The 21,118-nt window shown below is 43.6% G+C and overlaps 1 protein-coding gene across 2 annotated transcripts; it reads right to left on the bottom strand.

Annotated features, from left to right (window-relative positions):
• Window positions 1-1,139: 1,139 nt before the first annotated feature.
• Trim6 (tripartite motif containing 6) lies at window positions 1,140-13,275 on the bottom strand. Of its 2 annotated transcripts, none has more exons than XM_031387707.1 (8): window positions 13,222-13,275; window positions 6,923-7,388; window positions 6,175-6,270; window positions 4,837-5,067; window positions 3,535-3,557; window positions 2,392-2,492; window positions 2,033-2,059; window positions 1,140-1,817 (listed from the first exon to the last, which is right to left on the bottom strand). In XM_031387707.1, exons 2-8 carry the CDS (start codon window positions 7,343-7,345, stop codon window positions 1,252-1,254), a joined length of 1,467 nt encoding a protein of 488 aa, XP_031243567.1. In that variant the 5' UTR covers window positions 7,346-7,388; window positions 13,222-13,275; the 3' UTR covers window positions 1,140-1,251. The 2 variants fall into 2 exon arrangements, with proteins under 2 accessions (XP_031243567.1, XP_031243568.1); XM_031387708.1 differs by lacking the exon at window positions 13,222-13,275 and adding an exon at window positions 12,623-12,782.
• Window positions 13,276-21,118: the final 7,843 nt, after the last annotated feature.

Below are 21,118 nucleotides of genomic sequence, written 5' to 3'. Positions count from 1 at the left end.
TGCCTGACTTAAAAAGCCCTGAGTTCAGTACCTAGCTCTGCAGAAGAAATAGGAGGGTCTGGTGGAGTCGGGAATAAATCACCGAGAAAAGTGGATAACTGCCTTTCTTCCTCCTCCTAGATAAGAACTGACACTGGTTGGTTGAAGTCTTCTCCTTATTTTACTTTATCTCCCTTTCAAGTAATTTTCCACGCTTTAGTACCACTCTTAAAATTTTATGATGAAGGCTGAAGGTTGTAGCATTTATTGTGAAAACCAAAGCTACAGTCTCTTCTTGAAACCATCAAAAGAATAGCGATGAGTCCGATTTTATTATTATTTTTACTGTAACCCTAAATATACATATACAATCCTTTGCCCATATTTTTTTTAATATACTTTGACAAATAACACAAGAATGCAAAGTTAGAGGTAGTTTTGTTTATAAAGATAGACAAAAACCAAACCTAGAGTCAGCAAAAATAAAGTACTGAATGTAACACATTACACTTTTACTTCAGGAATCAGTCAGTGGTGAGCTTAACAATTGAGACAACTTGGTGTAGCTGACCCAAGATCAGAATAAAAAGGATACACAGTTATCTCAATGACTATAGAAAAATTATTGAATTCAATATTTAGTAAAAAAGAACCTCCCATCCTATTTATAGAGATTGTTTTTTACATTTGGCCACAGACATCAGTAGAGAAAAAAAGTCATCATATATTATGCTTAGCCAGGTGTTGTGAGGTAGACCTGTAATTAGTATTTGGGAAGTGAGGCAGAAGGACTGAGTCTGTGGCCAGTTTGGGCTATTTTTGGAGACCATATCTCAAACAACATAAAAACAAAATCACAGCCAGGTATGGTGATGTCCATTAGTAATTGGGACTCTGGATCAGCTCTCAGTTACTTTCTCAATCAGAGTTCAAGACCAGCCTGTTTTACAACAAACAAAAACAACTGGGCGTGTGTCACATGCCTTTAAGCCCAGCGAGAGAGATCCACTTGCCTCTCCTGAGTGCTAGCCAGCTTGACCTACAAAGAGAGTTCCAGAAACCCTACCTCGGAAAAAAAAAACAATAAACAAACAAAAATAAACAACCTAAAAGCAAAATACAAAAAACCCAAAACACTAAACACTTTTCCATGAGATTGGTCAAGGGTGCTCACTGTCAGCAATGGGCGGTATCCTACTAGGAGAAAAGAGACTCAGAGAGGAGTCATGTTTGAAAAAAATCTGCTTAGTTGTGGGCAGGGGTAGCAGGACCTCAGGAAGTTGGACGCCGCAGTGTCATCGGGACGATACAGCTGCAAGGATTAAAATATGGACAAAGGGCAGTAGGAAAGTAGTATTTCGAGAAGGTGTAGATGGGCAAGCCATGGTTTGTGACATTATAAAAGGACACTGTGCCAGCCTCATAGTCTAAGAAAATCCCTATGCGTCGAGGTGGCACGGTCATGGAGAGGAGCAGTGATGGAGAGGAGTCCTCATAGGCTCTGTACTCATGCTTATGCTGCAACCCAATCACCCAGTATCCACTCTGTGGCTGATACCTGGAGTAGGCACCCTGTTTGCTGGAGTACTGGCTGAAAGAGAACATGGGCTCCACTGGGGTACAGCATACACCCAAGATCCATGCCGTCTTCCTGGTCACATCCACTTCCCAGTAGTATTTTCCTGAGGAGAAGTGCTGAGAGCCCAGGACACTACAGTCATAATGTTCTTCCAGACTGGGCGGCTCTGACAGCTGGGCACCTACAAACCTCACCTGTCTCCGGTTTTTCGACAGGACAAGATTTAAATTAGCAGTCTGTGGATTCAGAGTCACGTCCACTGTAGGAGAAGGTACAACAGTAGCAGATAAGAATGGGCACATGGATCTCATGACTCTGGGAGGAGGGGACAAAGGAAATGGCGGTGGGGGACCGAGAGTATTAGCAGGGGAATAAGAGAGTCATGGACACCTGAGAGAACATGCATGTTTGTTAAGGGGAAACACGTGAAAGGGGCTCACGGGTATCAGTTCAGAGGTCATGGATTCTACTCACCCCAGTAGCTTTGTACGTCTGTCAACTCTGTAAGAAAAGGAAAACATGTAAAAGAACATCGCCTCTGATACAGGGACTGCTTCACCCTCAGCACAGTGCACCAGCCCCTCTGCAACTTCACTCATAACTACTGCTCTCTACATACTACACACATGCTCTACAGTGATTCTGACTTCACTCATAACTACTGCTCTACATTACTACACACACGCTCTACAGTAATTCTGACTTCACTCATAACTACTGCTCTACATTACTACATACACACTCTACAGTAATTCTGACTTCACTCTTAACTGATATTCTCTACATTACTATACCCTCTACAGTGATTCCACAGCCACTTCCCCCAAACTTACCTCTAAACACTCGCAGCATCTTCTTCAGATCCGGGGCTCGAAACACACTTTTCAGCTTGGTGGGGAGAGCTTGGGGCTTCCTCAGGGTCCAGAACTCACTCCTAGTGAGGACAGACGTTATGAGAGCTTGAGGGTGCTGACTCTCTCTCCCCAACCCTCAGATTCATTGATGAACTTGAATATTCTTTCTTGAGGAAAGGCAGCATCTGTCACGAGCCCCGCCCTGGACCAGAAGACCTGGACTAGAAACTAGCTGTTCACCATCTCCATACATTTCAGGAAATGCTAACTTATTACAGCCTTGTTTACTTTCTTTTCCATGGTAACTTCTGTAACATACAGTGGCTTTCCTCTTTCTATCTGTGTCCTAAGGACAGGAGGCAACTGAGAAGAACAATGGCTGTGGAGTGCTTTGCTCTATGTAGAAAGAAAACAAAATGTTTAAAATGTCAGTGCTGCATCAGAATGTCCACCAGGTGATGCTGGAGATTGCCCGAACTGACCAAGAGCCCTGCTGTCACGCTAATAAAATACTTGAAGGGCTTGCTTCAAGGGTGTGGGCTTAGGTTTCACCACCAGAAACCCAAGTCCATTATCTAAGAGCTAGAAGGGCCTGTGGACAACTTCAGATATCACCTCTGTGGAGGACTTTGTAGATCTGATTACTGAAGAGACCTTCTTGTTCTATCCCAGGACCGAAGCCATTCGCCTCTTGACTCAGGTCTGTGTTTTTACTGGAATTGACATATAAGGATACCTGAGCATGGGGCAGCAAGTCCAGGATTGGACAGCCAGAGGAAGAAGGGAAAGTTTACAGCCAGCATCTGTAAAGACTTGACAATACATGGATGGTGGTTTCCCTCTAAGACACACAGCCAAGAACAGGAAAACCAGTGTCAAAGGCATGTAGAGAGGTTGGTGAAAAAGAATCATGTCTCCTGTCAGTGTTCTTACTATACCAATTCTACTACCATAGATGCCAGCCTGCTCCCTTATTTTTGAGATTCCCAAAGTCACATACAACTCAATATACCAGTCTCAAATCTCTCTTGCCTGTGACTTTTCCCCTTTCCCAAGGGATTATTCTACAGGGGCCAAGAACTTTTGGAAAGCCCAAGGGCACTAGCTAATATTCTCACATACCTTTTTGTGACATCACCCACATCCTAGGAAGGAAAAAAGACAGATTAAGGATCCTGTCTTCTTCCACCTTCACCACCCCATGTAGTGACTAGGAACAAACAAAGGCCTAAGGGCTACAAAGTAGAGATGAGAACTCTGAGCAAGCTAGATATAGCCTGCATGGTGCACGCCTGTGATCCTAGCAAGCACTTGGGAAGTTGAGGCAAGCAAACTCTAAGTTTGAGGACAACCTGGGTTACAAAGCAAGAACTCATCTCAAGAGAACTAAACACAAAACCCCCAAACAACTCCATTTCGGAGCAAAGTTCCTAAAGACCCAGGCACAAATTTGGGTACGTTTCTTTATTTTTATAACTGTGAGTTTTGTTTGTTTTTTGGCAATGTTTGGGATTAAAACCAAGACTTTATGTAGACGAATGCCCCACCACTGAGCCTATCGCTATGTCTGAAATGTATGTGTGTATGTATGTATGTATGTGTGTATGTATGTATGTATGTATGTATATTATCTGAAATTTAGTATGCACCACTTGGCCCTGCAGTTATAACAGACTAACTTCTACCCTTGAGACAGCAACAGGTTTTATTTCATATTTGTTTTTTTCGAGACAGGGTTTCTCTGTGTAGCCCAGGCTGTCCTAGAACTGACTCCATAGACCAGGCTGGCCTTAAATTCAAGAGATTCATCTGCCTCTGCCTCTAGTGTGCTGGGATTTAAGGCCTGTGCCACCACCTGGCTTTGAGACAGTCACAGGTTTTAAACATGGTTCTCTCTCAAATGTCATCCCTTAGATGGTGCATGTTGCACAAAAGTAGACAGTATCTGTGGCTACAGCACACTAGCGGATTGTACTGAAGAGAGTAAAAGCAGAGAAAGACTGGTAAGTGCCCGAATCTAACTTGATTTTGATGTTTTCCTGTGATGAAACTGAAAATTCTCATCACAGCAACAGGGACAATAAGCTGCCCAGTGAACACAAGTTTCCAGCTGGGATTAGTGCTGGGGGCATAGGGCAATGTTAAAGGGCTTGGAATGCCTTATCTGGGGTAGTACTGTTGAGTTCTAGAGGGAAGGGGCCAGGAAATTAGGGAAATTCCCTGCAAGACACAGGAGAGTCCCTCACAGCTAAGGTTTATCTGTATCAGAACATCAAGACTCCTGGAGAACAATGCAGAATAAAACCAAGGCCAGATAAACTTCTGGCAACTCAAGTCTAGGAAGGAATAACAATGGGGCTTCCCTTAGCATTTGCATCTGAATTGTTCTAGACTTTGACTGGTGGCCTCCTCACAGCTCAATACCTGCAGCAGTTCCACTGCGGAACCCCTGCACCGCTGCTCCAGGTCTGAGATGAGGTCTTTCAGTGACTGGCTCTGGTGGATCACATCACCCTCGGCCTTTTCTATGATGCTCAGCCCCTTCCTCTCTTCCACTTCCAATTTCTTCAGTTCCCGCTGCTCCTCCCTGTCCAGGATGCTTCGGAGCTGCTTAAACTCTGTCTGGATCCGGCGTCTCTCAGGCTCTACCTGACTCTTAAGTACCAGGAAAAAACAAACAAACAAACAAACAAACAAACAACAAACAAACAGGCAGTTGGTTGCTGGACCAAGGGTTCTCCCCTAGGGGGAGGGAGCAGGAAACAGCTGCATACTGCTTCCCTGGGCCTGGCCGGCTGAGGCTGAGAGTGGAGGGACAAGCCTGTCGGACCTGTTCTCATGGCCTAAGCCTTAGGCTGTCTATGTAAAGTTTGGAGATATATGTTAGTCTTGGGTGAGTTTAGACTCCAGGAAGCTCATCTACCCTCTTAGGCATCTAGATCAGAGTCTGCTTCTAATTTTGAGTCCTGGGAGGAATAGCTGGCTCACAATTAACATATCATTTCCAGGAGGTCAAGATGGAAATAGAGGAAGATTCAGAATTACAAATTATGGGTCACATCAGACTGATTGGCCTTTCTTATTTATTTATTTATTTATTTATTTTTTTTCTTGGAGACAGGGTTTCTCTGTGTAACTCTGGCTGGTTTGGAACTCACATCGTAGGTAAGGATGGCCTTGAGATCTACCTGTTCTTGCCTTTCAAGTGCTAGAATTAAATGTGTGTACCACTAAGTCTGGGAAGCCATCCTTTCTCTTTGAATTGTCTTAAAAATCTGGGAGGGCCTGGAGAGATGGCTCAGATGTTAAGAGCACTTGTTGCTCTTCCAGAGGACCCAAGTTTGATTCCCAGCAACCAATGGTGGCTCACAGTTGTCTGTAAACTTAAAAGAGGGAACTTCTGGCCTTCTTACTCACCAGGCATACTTATGGTTCATAACAACGCCTGTAGGTAAAACAACCATAAACATAAAATAATAAAATGTAATTTCTTTTAAAAAGCAGAAGAAACAAAATACAAAAAAACCCCCAACAACAACAACAACAAAAAACCAAACCAAACCCCAACCAACCAAAACAAATAAAAACCAACACAAGAGGACTTTGTTGACAAGTTTGTTACCTAACTTCCACCCCAATTTCCCTGATCTGCACAAGGAAAAGGACTTGGGCAGGGAAGCAAGGCTACCAAGGAGGAGGAGACACTGGGGCACCCTGGTCACCTCTGTTGTCCCAGATCACTTTCAGGAGAATGCTACTTGCCTTCCAGGATTCCCTCTTCTCTTGGATGAGAGCTTTTAGCTTCTCGGCTTCCTGCTGCTCCCTCCTCAGCTTCTTCAGAGACTCCTGGAACATGTCCTGGAATGACCAGACCAGGTTAAAGAGGGGCCGGCCTCAAACTGTCTTAGTACCTAGACACAGAACAAACCAGGCTGAGATTATGCTGAGCCCAGGGGAATCCTGCCTTGGCTTCTCTATACAGGGAATGCAAACAAGGGATTAGTCAGACTTGTACAGCAAATAAGCAAGGTGCAGCAAGAAAATATTATTGTTAGGAAGTTACTTTCCAGGTTCCCAACTTTCAGGTAATCATGAGTTCCACAAAGAAACCTGGGCTTCACGTATAGTTTCAGTTGACAGAGTGTTTACCTAGCATGTAAGAAATACTGGACACTTGTAATCACAGAACTCTGGAAATGAAGGCAGTAGGATCAGAAGTTCAAGGTTGTCATTATTTATACAGTCAGTTTGAATCGATACTGGAGTATATGGGACCTTATTTTAAAAAGAAGAAAATCTTACATAAAAAAGAAAACAAAGCCAGGCAGTGGTGGTCCATACTTTTAATCCCAGCACTTGGGAAACAGAGACAGGCAGATCTCTGAGATTGAGGCCAGCCTGGGCTACACAACAAAATTCTCTCTTGCAGCTCTTCCAGAAGAAAGCAAACCCAAACTATATAAAGCAATCAGATGAGAGAACATGAAGTAAGGTTAAGCTTAGGACCTACCTGGTACTCCTGGGCCACTTCCTCCATAAGGAATGTGTGATGACCACGGTGCTCCTGAGATCGCTCACAAAGCCAGCAAATTAACTTCCCATCCTCCTTGCAAAAGAGCTGGAGTTTCTCTCCATGAAGTGTACAAAAGATGATCTCGAGCTGCTTTCCAGGGCCCAACTCGACCTCTCTGAGCCTCTTCACTATGGCGGCCAGGTGCCGATTAGGGCGGAGGTTCCCAGGCTGGTAGGCAGTCCGGCACACAGGACAGCTGCTCCTCCCTTCTTGGCTGAGCCCTGAGTTATCACTGTTGCCTGTGATGCAGGCCTGGCAGAAGCTATGGCCACAGTCTATGCTCAGGGGCTCTGTCAGGAGCTCCAAGCAGATAGGGCAGGTGACTTCATCTCGGATGTCCACCAGGACGGCTGAAGTCATTGTAGCCACTCTCTTGTCTAATTTTCCAGCTTGCTTATAGAATCTTGGGTAGAAAGAAAAAAAAAAAAAAAGACACAGGCTAAGGAAGGAGAAAGGAATGGACACTCTGGCCCCAACTCCAACACTGTACCTCAGCTCACATCTAACACCAGCTTACCCTCTAGCTACAATGCTTATCGTATCCTTTACCTCCTATTGGATAGAAAGATAAATGGGGACTCTGGAGAGGCCTAGTGTGACCTGCATTTGGCAGGCCTTTCTTCAGCCCACCTGAGCATGTTTTCAGCGCTCATGACTGGGCCAGGACTTTTGGATTTGCTGCTCCTGTTGCAAGTGAGACCCTCCGTTCTGGCATCTGCACCAATGACCTCTTCCACATTGTCTTATCAGAAGGCAAGCAACTCTGGCGAGCACCCACTAGCTTTGTTTTTCTTATCATCACCTACTTTGATGCTCTCAATTCTCTCACAGAAATGGTGAGGCAGAGTCTTCTGTTTTCTGTTTATGATTGTACCCACAGCAATTAGACCTCAGCGAATGAAAAGCCAGAACCCTCCTTTAGCTGACGATCCATCCCTTCTCATGAGCCTTTTCACCTTTGGCTATCATTCCCTTATGCTTGGTCTCCAGGACCACAGGTGTCAAAGCTTGCGGACACCTTCACCCTGTGAGTCTGCTCCACTCATGCTTCTTGCTCAACTTCTTCTTCTTTTTTTCCAGGAAAACCAACAGACAGGAATATCCACAACAGAGGCAGGCAATAGGTTTTATAACATGCCCCCACCCCCAAATATATGGGGTTTTGCCTGAATGGCTGTCTGTGCCCCATGTGTATGTCTGGTGCCCACAAAGACCAGAAAAGGGCACTGGATCTCGGTCATAAGCTGCTATGTTAGTGCTGGGAACCAAATCTGGGTCCCCAATAAAAATGCTTCTTTCCTTTCAGGCAAAACCATATTTTGCAAAACACTAGTATCTTGAGGAAATCCCTAATCCTTGAGGGAATTTGTGATGTTAACTGCCAAAAGAACAACTGTAATATACCCATACAGTGGGTATATTACTATCAAAAGACAAAATTACAGGGGTTGGAGAGATGGCTCAGTGATTAAGAGCACTGGCTCTTCTTGCAGAGAACCGGGGTTCAATTCCCATCACTTACATGGCTACTCACTTCAGTTCCAGGGGATCTGACACCCTCATCTGGCCTCTGAGGGAACCAGGCACAGTAGTGGTTCAGACACTCATGCAGACAAAACACTCATCCACATTAAACTAATTTAAATACAATTTTAATTGTGTATATCCTCCCACCAGGCTGTGGCTGCAACCCTGGACCTACACTTGCTAGCATCAGCTTTATTACTCAGTCACACCCATACCCAGTTCTGCAAATCTGAAAGGAGTTTATGTGCAATCCTACAGTCCCTCACTAATCTGGACCAAAAAAGAGCTCACAAATACTCTACCTTACCACCCGAGGTAAGCTAGGCCAGCTGATTATATTCAGAGAGAAGGAAGAGACCCTAGATGAAGGAAGCAGAGATTGGTACTGACATCCAGGCACTACTTATATAGTTCCTTCTGATTGGCAGAGACTTGGCTCTTTGCTGCAAGAGTAGGCTACAATCTATTTACATTATCAAGTTAGGTTACAGTTCACTATGTAACAGGAAGCCTTCAAGCCAAACTTAAAATACAAGACGTTTTGTTTGCTTTAGGCCAATAGGCCAATTAAATGGAACTGCTGGTAAGTGGAAGAACATTTGTGTCAGTGAAGCCCTAGGGTTCCAGTGGGGATGAACTGTCCCCCAGAACAAAGATGGTGGAAGTGTAAAGGAAATGTCCAAGAGCTTTGGGGCTTTGCGGCTAGGTATGCCAAAGTGTGGTGGCTTGTGCCTGAAATCCTAGCACTTGGGAGGCTGAGGCAGGAGGCTGGAGAGATGGCTCAGTGGTTAAGAGTACTGACTGCTCTTCCACAGGTCCTGAGTTCAATTCCCAATTTCCAGCAACCACATGGTGGCTCATAACCATCTGTAATGGGATTGGATGCCCTCTTCTGGTGTGTCTGAATACAGCTACAATGTACTCATAAACACAAAATAAATATTTAAAAAAAAAAGCTAGAGTGGGAAAAATAGGGAGTTCTGCATCAGCTAAACACACACACACACACACACACACACACACACACACACACACACACAAAACTCAAAAAACTAAAGAAGTCCCAGCACTCAGGAGGCAGGTGGAGCTCTGTGAGTTCCAGACCAGGCTGGTCTACAGAGTCCTGAGACAGCTAGGGATACAGTGAGATGCTGTCAGAAAATAAACAAATGCACTAAAAATAAATAAAATTGTATATTTGTGGCTTCTAACTTAATATATAGTCATTATAATTGCATAATACTGACAAAAAAACAGTAATAATAAAAATAGTAGTGGCATGGAGTGAATGGGGAACAATCTTATCAGAAAGATGGCTTGATGCCTTGTCTTCCAATTGTACTATCAAATGCAACAGCTATTCATGGCTACTGAGACCTGGGGTTTGACTTGTCAGAAATATGTATTCAAGTTAGACTTTTAAAATTTTGTAGGAAAAAATGATTATTTTGTAAACTTTAATTGAATGCATGTTTCATGTATTGGGTTCAATAAAATTAAAAATCTGCCTATCCACTTCATCTTTTTTGTTTGTTTGGTTTTCCTAAGACAGAATTCCACTATAGAGCCCTGGCCACTTAACTTGATTTTCTTGCTCTTGCCTCCAATGTGCTGAAATTAGAGATGAAGGTGTAACACCTCACAGACTTTTTACCATGTAACAGAGCTAATAGAATACTTAAAATTACACAGTGGCTCCATTTTCTACTTCATTAGAATCTTTGTCACTTCTTATTCTGATGGGATACATTAGATAACAATTCTTGAATGCAAACAAAGAAATTGGTGTTTACTATAGACTAGGATTGTCTGACACTCTAGAGCAAGACGATCAAATTAGCAGTCTATAAAAGAGAAAGACTTAGGGCTGGGGAGTTCAGTTAAACCAGAAGAACAGGGGCTGGAGAGATGGTTCAGTGGTAAGTGGCTGCTCTTGCATCGAACCTGGGTTTGGCTCTCAGCATCCACAAGGCAGCTCACAACTGCCTCTAACGTAGGTTCCAGGGAACTGAATGCCCTGTTGGCCTCGGTGAGCTCCTGTATGCACGTGGCATGTGCATACTCACGTAATCACACATATACACATAAACAAAACAAAAGAACCAAACCAAGAAATTTTTAAAAGATCAGAGAGCTACACTAGAGGCAGAGCAAGGTCACTGGCCTGAACTGGAGCTCTATGCAGGGGCTCAGAAATGAAAAAGATTTGCAGGGTAGTCAGAATGCTTTAGTACTGACCTTCTTTGCCAGGTAGAGACAATTTAGGGCAGGAAAAATCTGGAAAGGTGAAAGGAGTGCCAAAATACAGACTGATCCTCAGATCTGAACTACCTGTCAGAACAGAAGCTCATGTAGGCACCAGAATGGCCTGCAGGATAAAAATCAGTAATACTCAGGGACCACCATGGGCAAGGCTGGGTGGGGACTCAGAAGAGGAGAGGGATGGGAAAGAGGAAAAATTTGTTATAGACTAGGCTGGCCTTGAAATCACAACCATCTATCTGCTTCTACTTCCGGAGTGCTGAGATTAAAGTCCTCTTCAAGCATGCCTGGCTAATGTCATCTTTTATTTTTATACAGGACTACATTCTAACTTGATCTACTATCTGTGTTAGCATCAGGGCCTCCAAAGCTAGTGATGTCACATGGGCGGGCCTCACAGATCTGTTGCCAGGGCAACAGCACCCGGTAGTCCCAGGCGGTCTCACCTAAGTACTAACCAGGCCAGACCCTGCTTAGCCTCAGAGATCTCCAGACCCTACCCTGCTTAGCCTCAGAGATCAGAGGAGATCGGGTGTGTTGGCAACAGGTCTGAGGCCTGATCATGTGACGTCACAGGCTTTGGAGGCCCCGATGCTAACAATCTAGAATTTATCTAATAGCACTCAGTGGACATAAAACTTGAATATAATTAGTTTTAAGCATTTCTGAGTTTACCTTCAAAAGAATCATTCATTACGCATTTAATAAAAGTTTGTTAACGCCGGAAATTCATAAAAGAGTACTCCGTATATCTGTATAGATTTTTCTCCTCTTCTAGCCAGTGTTAAATAATATATTATGTTTTTAAAGGGTAGGTTATAATTTTTTGTGCAATTACTAAACTTGTGGTATCTCACTTGTAATTCCTGTTAAAATTTTTATGTTTTAATTTGTGTAGACATAGCAAGTAGAGGTCATATCCTTTTTTTAACATTCCATAAAGCAAATTTAACACTTTCATTACCTCTTTACTTATTTTTGTTCTGAGGCCTTGTCAGCAACTGAGGATGACCTTGAACTTTGGACTCCCCTGCCTCCACACAAGTGCAGGTATTTTAGGTATGCACCTTGTCCTACCCTACCCCCAGTCACTCCCCAAGTACTTAGTGCATCACCGCAGCTCTTCTACCGTTCCTTGGAGCTGGGGATCCAACTCAGAAATTTGTGCCAGCATCCTACCAACTGGGTCGCACGCCCCAACTTCTTAACATATTGTTTCCAAAACTGGTTTGATAATACATTTTTTAAAAGTTAGACATGGAGCCGGGCGGTGGTGGCGCAAGCCTTTAATCCCAGCACGTGGGAGGCAGAGGCAGGCGGATTTCTGAGTTCCAGGCCAGCCAGGGCCACACAGAGAAACCCTGTCTCGAAAAACCAAAACCAAAAAAAAAAAAGTTAGGCATGGAGTTTGTCCATAATAACTTCGTTTGAAAATTTCCCATGCCCGGTGGTTTGCTGTGTATTTCGAACTCTGCCCCAGTTAACTTTCACCAAAACCCTAGACTCCACCCATTGCTCTATTCACGCTATATATTTTTTTTAAAAAATGTTAAAGCTCAGAGGCTAAGTAAAAAGGCTCAGGGCACAGTGTCCAATTTCCAGGTCCTGTACTGAAACACATGTAACATAGCAGTAACAAATATCAGTTATTTGTCTCAAATAACTGGAATCAAGAGGATGGGTTAGCTACAGGGTAGCTTGAGCTATAGAAGTATACATCTGAAAGAAAGGAAGGAAGAGAGAGGGGGGAAGGGAGGTAGAGGAGGGAGAGAGAGAGAGAGAGAGGGAGAGGGAGAGGGAGAGGGAGAGAGAGGGAGAAAGAGAGGAAGGTAACGGGGCGGTAGGCACCTCCAGAGAAGGTCCGCAGATGAAGAGTACGCGGTAAGCAAACTTCTCCAGAGTACGTCCGGAAGCCTTTAATTCCCAAGGGCCAGAAATCCTCACTGGGGTCTGTTTCTAACTCCGCCCAGCTTGCCTCAGCTTCCTCGGGAGAGGCCCCAGGGCTCCCAGCTCCGACTGGTTGCAGCCGGTGTAGACCTGGGCGGGGCAGGTAGAGTAGCTCATCTCCCAACTCTTCCAGGAAGACCTCGGGCCGGCTTGGGAGATTGGGGGGTGGGGGGAGGATAAACCTACTTCCTGGAGCTGGGGGAGGGGATGTTGACCTCTGAATCCACCCGGGACTCCGAACGGGAAACTCTCAGAGTAGTGTGCCTTTTCCTCCAGAATCCAGGTTCAACGCCCGTTACCCCCTTACTGCTATAGGAATACTGCCTATTCCCTGCCGCGAACGTGGCTCTTCAATGATTCCCAAACTCAAGGAAATTCAAAGGTACAGTCCCGCACTCTTCCACGCGTGAGCCCCAACGCGTGTGCTGTGTAAGGTAGCACAGACTCTACACACCAGTGGGACAGCAACGACGCTTCAGAAAATGGGTTTGCTCACCAACCTGGAATCCGTGGCCTGGATCGGAGCCGAGGACTTGCAGCCTCCGGTACCAAAGCCCGACTTCAAGCAAAAGAGGCGGGGCTGGCGGAGGAGGCGGGGCTGCCCCCTGGGCTGACTGGGACCAAGCCCCGGAACAGAAATGCTAAGGTGCCTTAGACAAGTCTAGGGAACAACCTTTAAGAGCACCATCATTAGAGACTTGGGCCTTCTACCGTCATGCAAGTGTTTAATACACCTGTTCTCTCTATCAATATATTGAAATGTCTAAAGAATAAAAGGTCTAGCCGTACAGTTAAATGGTGACTGCGTTTGATGGATCACAAAAATCTGCTAACTTTAAATTACCTGTGTGTATCTGTAATTTTAACGCATGGAACCAAAAGACTATAAAACTTTATATTGAAGTATTTATACATCTACATATGTAAACTGAACTGTACTGGAACTGGTCTGTAAACTTTTTCTTTTAAAGATTTATTTATTTTATGTCTATGGATACACTGTTGCTGTCTTCAGACACACCAGAAGAGGGCATCGGATTCCATTACAGATGGCTGTGAGCCACCATGTGGTTGTTGGGAACTGAACTCAGGACCTCTGTAAGAGCAGTGAGTGCTTTTAACCGCTGAGCCACCTCTCCAGCTCCTGGACTGTAAGTTTTATTAAAGGCAGGGCTACTTTGAAAAGCAAAAGAATGCCAAACTTCCTGGCCTGGGAGAGTGACTACCCACCTGCTCTTAGAAGGTGGGGGAGGGGGAAAGATTGGAGGAGGAGCTGGGAGTGGGGTAGGATGTGGCTCAGCTGGTGGAATGTTTGCCTTATCAGCATGAGTCTGTGAACTGGGCTGACTCACAGTTGTAATTCAGTACTCAGAGACTGAGGCAGGAGGATTACTCTTAAATTTAAAACTAGCTTGGGCTACAGAGTGTTTTTGCCTCGGAAAAAAAACTTAAAACACAAAGTGAACAGGAATATATGATTGGTGTGAGGAGTGGGAAAGCATGGTCCAAGCATTCATAAGAATCATAGAAAAATAGAACAGAGAAGATGGGACACTAAATGTCTAACATCCATGGGTAATGCTTAAGTGTTTATTTTGTTTTGAGACAGGGTGATGTGACATACATATTTCTCCCACGCTGGTTTCAAACTTTCTGTGTAGCTGAAGATGGTCCATATTCTGCTTCTGTAGTGATGGTATTACAAGCATGCATCACCTTGCCCCAGCTGATGCAGTGTTTTTGTGCATCTGGGCAAACACTGCCGATGGGATTAGCCCCTAGAAGAGATTTATAGACAGCACAAATAGGTGGCATCATCTATGGAGGAAGAATTTGGTAAGGTCTCAAAGACAGAATGTGGAATAAAAGGATCTCAGAATGTGTAGTTCTTCCAGATTTCTGTGTTCTTATGCTCCTTTGATTACTCCAGACTTGGTTGTTGTGTAGGCAGAGGTGGCGCATGCCTATAATCCCAGGGTTTGGGAGGCAGAGGCAGGCAGGTTTCTGAGTTCGAGGCTAGCCTGGTCTACAGAGTGAGTTCCAGGACAGCCAGGGCTATACAGAGAAAACCTGTCTTGAAAAACCAAAGGGGGGAAAATTGCTGTGGAGCCTGACTTTGCCTGCTGGTACTACTGGTATTATAGTTGGGGGTTCTCTGGCTTGTTTGTCTCTTCAAATTCCAAATCAGTTCTCAGAATTGTAACTTTGGTTTGTTTGTTTGTTTGGACAGGTTTCTCTGCCCTGGCTGTCCTATAACTCTTTTGTAGATCAGGCTGGGCTTGAACTCACAGAGATCTGTTTGCCTCTGCGTTCATGATTGTTAAGATTAAAGGAATAAGCCACCATGCCTGTCGAATTGTAGCGTCTTTTCTCTCCTGTTCCATTGTCCTTGAAGGAAATCATGGAGCTTTGCTCTTGGGTCATGCATACAACTGTTGTTAGCCTTGTGGAGTTGAGCCAGCCAAGAAGTTTGGGTAAGAAGAAACAGAAGTAGCTGCTGTAGGAGTAGAGGTTGAGAAGTCTAGAAACCACTGAAACCTATTTAGCACAATAGCACCAGTAGCAGGATGAATCAGACTAGAGCAGAAGTCAACCCATGCCCCTGCAGAGAAGATGTTTAAAGCCCAGCTCCCTTGTACTATGGAGTGAGTGAAATTTATCCCTTATAGACTTATAGCCTACAGGGAGGTAAATGAGCTATTCCAAGATCTGCAGTGTGTACTGAAGAGGGAGGGCTTCTTTGCTTATTCTTCTTGCGCTCAAACTGTCTTCAGTCTCCACAGGGCTAGGAGTCCCCTTCTCCTTGGAGAATATTATTTATTACCTTGCCCTATTGAAGAGCATGAGCTCTGCCTGCCTTTCACCTTGTTTTGTATCATGTGTCCCCAGATCTCCTTCTCTTACTTCCCTCTCTAGTTCAGTGCAGAGCCCAGGCTAGAGATGTATTCTAGAACCTCCTCAACTCATTTAGTTGTCCTTAAAGAAAACAGGAACAGGGGATGGCTGAATAAAGGAGGCTACTTCAAGTGGTTTGAAGATCAGCCTGCTGGTCAAGAAACTATTACATCAGGGGACTGGAGAGATGGCTCAGAAGTTAAGAGCACTGACTGATGTCCTGAGTTCAATTCCCAGCAACCACATGGTGATTCCTAACCATCTGTAATGGAATCTGGTGCCCTCTTCGGGTGTACATGAAGACAGCTACAGTGTACTCATATAAATAAAATATTAAAAAAAAAAGAAAAAGAAACTATTACATCTATCAAGTTATAGCTACATAGTTAGTTAAGAAGCTTATGCCTGAATGTGAACCAAGAGAACAAATTTAATTCAATTGCTATGGCTGGGTTGTGATTTAGTGTTTTGTAAGCAATAGTTTTTAAGGTAAAGAAAACAGTGAGCTAATTTTGATGCTGTCTGAAAATCCATATATAACTACATAACAGCATTTTGGCTGTCATGTTCTATGGGCTGATCGGCATATACATTCATCTCTTTTCTTACATATTCTAGTATCAGACAGAACTGGCTTCTAGGCTACTTCATTGAAACTACTCCAAGGATCCACATGTGTTAACTTATGCCTGTAATCCTAGATCTTGGCAGGCTGATTCAGGAGGACTGAATTTGAGATAGTATGGGCTTTTGGAGTGAGACCTTATCTCAAAAACAGATAGACAGATAAAGAAATAAAACTATTTTTTGGAACCAACTTTTACCTTTCAGAAGATCTTTATGGCACCAATTTTCATCCTTTTGACCATTTTCTGTTCTATATTCAACTGTCCTAAAGTTTCCTGGAGCTTTTCCTGCAAGGAGCTAGTTCCGTTGATTATTCATTATCCGGAATGGTGTGAATAAGATGGTCATAGAGTTGGATTTGTGTTGTTGTTGTTTTATTTTCAATCTTAGGAGTGTTTTTCTTTTTTTTTCTTAAGATTTTATTTTATTATTTTATGTATATGAGTGCACTGTGGCTGTTTTCAGACAATCCAGAAGAGGGCATCCGATCCCATTACAGAAGGTTGTGAGCCACCATGTGGTTGCTGGGAATTGAATTCAGGACCTCTGGAAGAGCAGTCAGTGCTCTTAACCACTGAGACATCTCTCCAGTCCGGAGTGCTTTTCTTCTAGCACACACAGGATCCTTCATTAACATCAACATCCCCAAGATAATGGGAAGATGAGCTCTTTTAAAAATATTTTATTTAGAGGTTGGAGCAATGGCTCAGTGGTTGAAAACACTGGCTGCTTTTTCGGAGGACCAGAGTTCAAGTCCCAACAACCACATGGCAGTCCGAGGCTCTCCATAGCTCCAGTTCTAGGAGATCTGACACCCTCACACAGATACAACAACAATGCACAGAAAAAATAAAAATAAAAAAAACTATTTAGTGAGAGAGAGAGAGAGAGAGAGAGACAGAGAGAGAGAGAGAGAGAGAGAGAGAGAGACAGAGAGAGACAGAGAGAGACAGAGACAGAGAGAGACAGAGAGAGACAGATGCAAACACACATAGAATATATGTGTGTGCAGAGGACCCAAGGAAGCCCGAAGGCAGCTTCGGAGTTCCTGGGGCTGGAGGTCTAGGCAGTTGTGAAATTGATGTGGGCACTGGAAATTGATCCTCTGGAGGAGCCGTAACCCTGACACCATCTCTCCATTAAAGAAGAAAAGCTCTTACAGCTTTAGCATTCACCAATTTATCACATTTTATTCTTAACCTATGATCACATAAGTGTTTACCCTTTGTCCTGCAAACTGAATCCGTGCAAAACAAAGCCAAGTGTGGTGGTGAACAATTTTAATTCCAGTGCTTGGTAGGTAGAGACAGGAAGTTTCTTGGGGCTTGCTGGCCAGCCAGCCTAGATTACTGTACAGACTAATGAGACAAAATAAGTGATTCTAAAAATATAAGAAATTGTAGGGCTGGAGAGATGGCTCAGCGGGTAAGAGCACTGACTGCTCTTCCAAAGGTCCTGAGTTCAAATCCCAGCAACCACATGGTGGCTCACAACCACCCGAAATGAGATCTGTCACCCACTTCTGGTATGTCTGAAGACAACTACAGTATACTTACATATAATAATAAATCTTAAAAAAAAAAAGAAATTGTAATATAACATTTTTACATCACACATAGAAAATATTTTTAAATACTTAAAAATAAGATGAATGGCATTGGAATGGTAGCTGAGATTGACCTCTGACCTACACACATGCATGCACACATTCATACACACCACACTCACACATGTGCCCCTATATAGCACCTATAGGAGCATATACACAAAAAAAGTATTAAAAGTAAATGAATAACTTGCTATCCAAACTTTCAAGTACAACATACATGTGTACTACAAGTCTGTCTTTGAACTATCTTTCTATGCATGATGTGAAATGTTATGTTACAATTTCAATTTTTTATATTCTTAGAATTATTTATTTTGTATTAATATTTGTGTATGTTTGTGCATGTCAGAGGCTAATATTAAGTATCATCTTCAATCTCTTTTCATTATTGTTGTTGTTGTTTTCCGGACAAGATTTCTCTGTAGTCCTTGTTATCCTGGAACTGGCTCTGTAGACCAGGCTGGCCTTGAATTTAGAGATCCACTTGCCTCTGCCTCCTGAGTGCTATGATTAAAGGTGTGGCTATCTCTACTTTACTTTTTGATAGGGTGTTCCTCCCTGAACCTAAGCTGGTTAGATTAGCTGCCCAGTGACTTTCTGGTATCCTGTGTTTACCTCCCAAGATTTAGAGTTACAAGTACACACCTGCCCACACATACTTTGCTTTTAAACACAGGTATTGGGGATCCAAACTCAAGTCCTTATGCTTATACAGTGAGACATTTTACTCACTGAACCATCACCCCTAGTCTCACTTTCTCAATGGTTTTTGTTGTTTGTTTGTTTGTTTGAGACAGGGACTCATTATACATCCCTGGCTGGCTCAAAACTCTCTATGTAAACCAGACCTTGGACTCAAAGTGATTACTTGCTTCTGTGCTGGGATTAAAGGTATGTATCACCACAACTAGTTATTCTTAGTATTGTTTTTTATTTTTCTTAGTATTTCCTCTTCTTCCCCTCCCTTCCATATTTTTTCTCTCTCTCCTTCTCTGTCTGCCCGTACTTTTATCTATAATAAAATGGCTTCCTGGCTGGGTGATGGTGGCACACGCCTTTAATCCCAGCACTTGGAAGGCAATCACATCAGATGGTTGTGAGCCACCATGTGGCTACTGGGAATTGAACTCAGGACCTCTGGAAGAGCAGTCAGTGCTCTTAACCACTGAACCATCTCTCCAGCCCCAACTTTCTGATCTTGAGAACATTTAATGACATGAAAGCATGAGACACATAAGTAGAATGGGAAGTTGGAACTTTCACAATTGATCTCAGCCAAAAGACCAAGTTGGGAATTTTTCTGATGTGATTTTGTAAATTAAGGATCTCCAGAAAATGAAAAGTCATTCATATATGATAGCCAAGCAGTTAAACAGACTTCCTGATAGACATACAGACAAGGGAAGAGGCCATGGCTAGGTGATCAAGCCAGCTCAGTCAGTCAACAGGATCTCGAAGGAGGGAGTGAGGATGGAAAAGAAAAAGAAAATTACACAATACTATAACATGACTCCAGCCAGTTTTGAAGCTGAAGTGGGTGAAAGGCTGGAGAATCTTAGATTTTAAAATGAGGGCATTTAATAGAAATGTATGTGTAATGTGTAACCTTTACTTAAAAGGGGGCATGGAAAACCTCTGCCACAAGCCAAAAAATGTGAAGTAGGTAGTTCCAGGAATTTGGCTAACTCAGAGCCTCAGGACTCTGGTTCCCGATACCTGCCCCTCCTGAATGATCCACAATGAGGGCGGAACTAGGAATGAAGGTCTACTGGTTTATGAGACTCTCCATTCCTGTCGACCAGTAGATGAAGATTACATTCCTAGAATGAATATGTTCCCCTCCCTAACTGAATACCTTGGGTTGGGTCCCTATGAAATTTTCCACTGTTTTTATGTTATGTTTCCTTGGTAACCCTCTCCCCGCCCCCAGCTTGTGGTCTTTCCCTTTAAATACCCCACACTTCTTATGTTCGGGGTCAAACTCTTCTGGCTGACAAGGTCATGAGATTGACCCCGGTACTGGTATCCCCAATAAACCTCATGTGATTGCAGCAAGTTCGGTCTCTTGTGAGTCATTGGGTGGTCGCATTATCTCGAGAGTTGAGTAAGGATCTCCCCAGTTCTGGGGGTCTTTCAGTGGGTTTATTTTTTTTTCCTAGTCTGCTTTTATATCATTCTAGGTACATACAAAGAATATGGTCAGTCCTAAGGCATAAACAAAGTAGTCAAGGAACAAACAAGGCAATAAACAAAATAATCAAACAAGGCCATAAACAAAGTCCCGTAGTCACTGTGTCTAGTTTATCAGAATAACCAAGATATAAGGGATACAATATATTCCTTGGCTGTATTAACTTTGAACCTACTTCCAGGTCTTAGCCCAATGTCAAATTCCTTCCATATTTCTAGAAGCAGCCCTCAAAGCTCTCCACAACTAGGTAGTAAAGATGGTTAACTTCCAAGATGGTCCCTGAAAACATACTGGCTCAAAAAAAGTCAAGGTTGTGGGCCAATAAACCATCCTGTCTTCTTCACATTGACCAAACTTAAGGGGAGGCCTGGGGAGGGATTTGGGAGGGTGGAGGGAGCGGTTGGGAGGAAAACCCTTTAGAGACTTTGAAAATTCCCAGCTCTCAAGAAGCTGGGTTTTGCCGGGTGGTGGTGGCACATGCCTTTAATCCCATCACTTGGGAGGCAGAGGCAGGCGGATTTCTGAGTTCGAGGCCAGCCTGGTCTACAGAGTGAGTTCCAGGACAGCCAAGGCTATACAGAGAAACCCTGTCTTGAAAACAAACAAACAAACAAAAAAAACCAAAAAAAAAGAAGCTGGGTTTTAGCTTCCTGCCCATCTTCTATGCTTTGTGGAGGGTCTTTCTTTGTCTTTATATATGGGTTTTTCACCTCCAATAAAAACCTTTCTATAACTGTTAATTCTTCCCATTGTTGTTTGCTGCATTCTTTTTTTTATTGGATATTTTCTTTATTTACATTTCAAATGTTATCCCCTTTCCCATTCCACCCCTCCCTCCTCCACCCCATCCTATCCCCCCCTCCTCCTGCTTCTATAAGGGTGTTCCCCCATCCACCCGCCTCCCTGTCCTGGCATTTCCCTACACTGGGGCATCGAGCCTTCACAGAACCAAGGGCCTCTTCTCCAGTTGATGCTCAGCAAGGCTATCCTCTGCTTCATGAGTGGCTGAAGCCATGTGTCCCTCTATGTGTACTTTTTGGTTGGTGGTTTAGTCCCTAGGAGCTCCCCCTTCCCC

Source organism: Mastomys coucha, unplaced genomic scaffold (assembly GCF_008632895.1).
Source record: "Mastomys coucha isolate ucsf_1 unplaced genomic scaffold, UCSF_Mcou_1 pScaffold21, whole genome shotgun sequence".
Classification (NCBI taxonomy): Eukaryota; Metazoa; Chordata; class Mammalia; order Rodentia; family Muridae; genus Mastomys; species Mastomys coucha.
This window is presented reverse-complemented; position numbering and strand designations above follow the sequence as displayed.

Bases quoted from the DNA above. Each gene is read 5' to 3' on its own strand.
- Trim6 (XM_031387707.1), bottom strand. From the start codon at position 7,345: ATGACTTCAGCCGTCCTGGTGGACATCCGAGATGAAGTCACCTGCCCT. The intron at 6,271-6,922 runs GTAGGTCCTAAG...TGGTCATTCCAG, and splicing joins AAGTGGCCCAGGAGTACCAG to GACATGTTCCAGGAGTCTCT. The intron at 3,558-4,836 runs GTATTGAGCTGT...TTTCCTTCCTAG, and splicing joins CCGCAGTGGAACTGCTGCAG to GATGTGGGTGATGTCACAAA.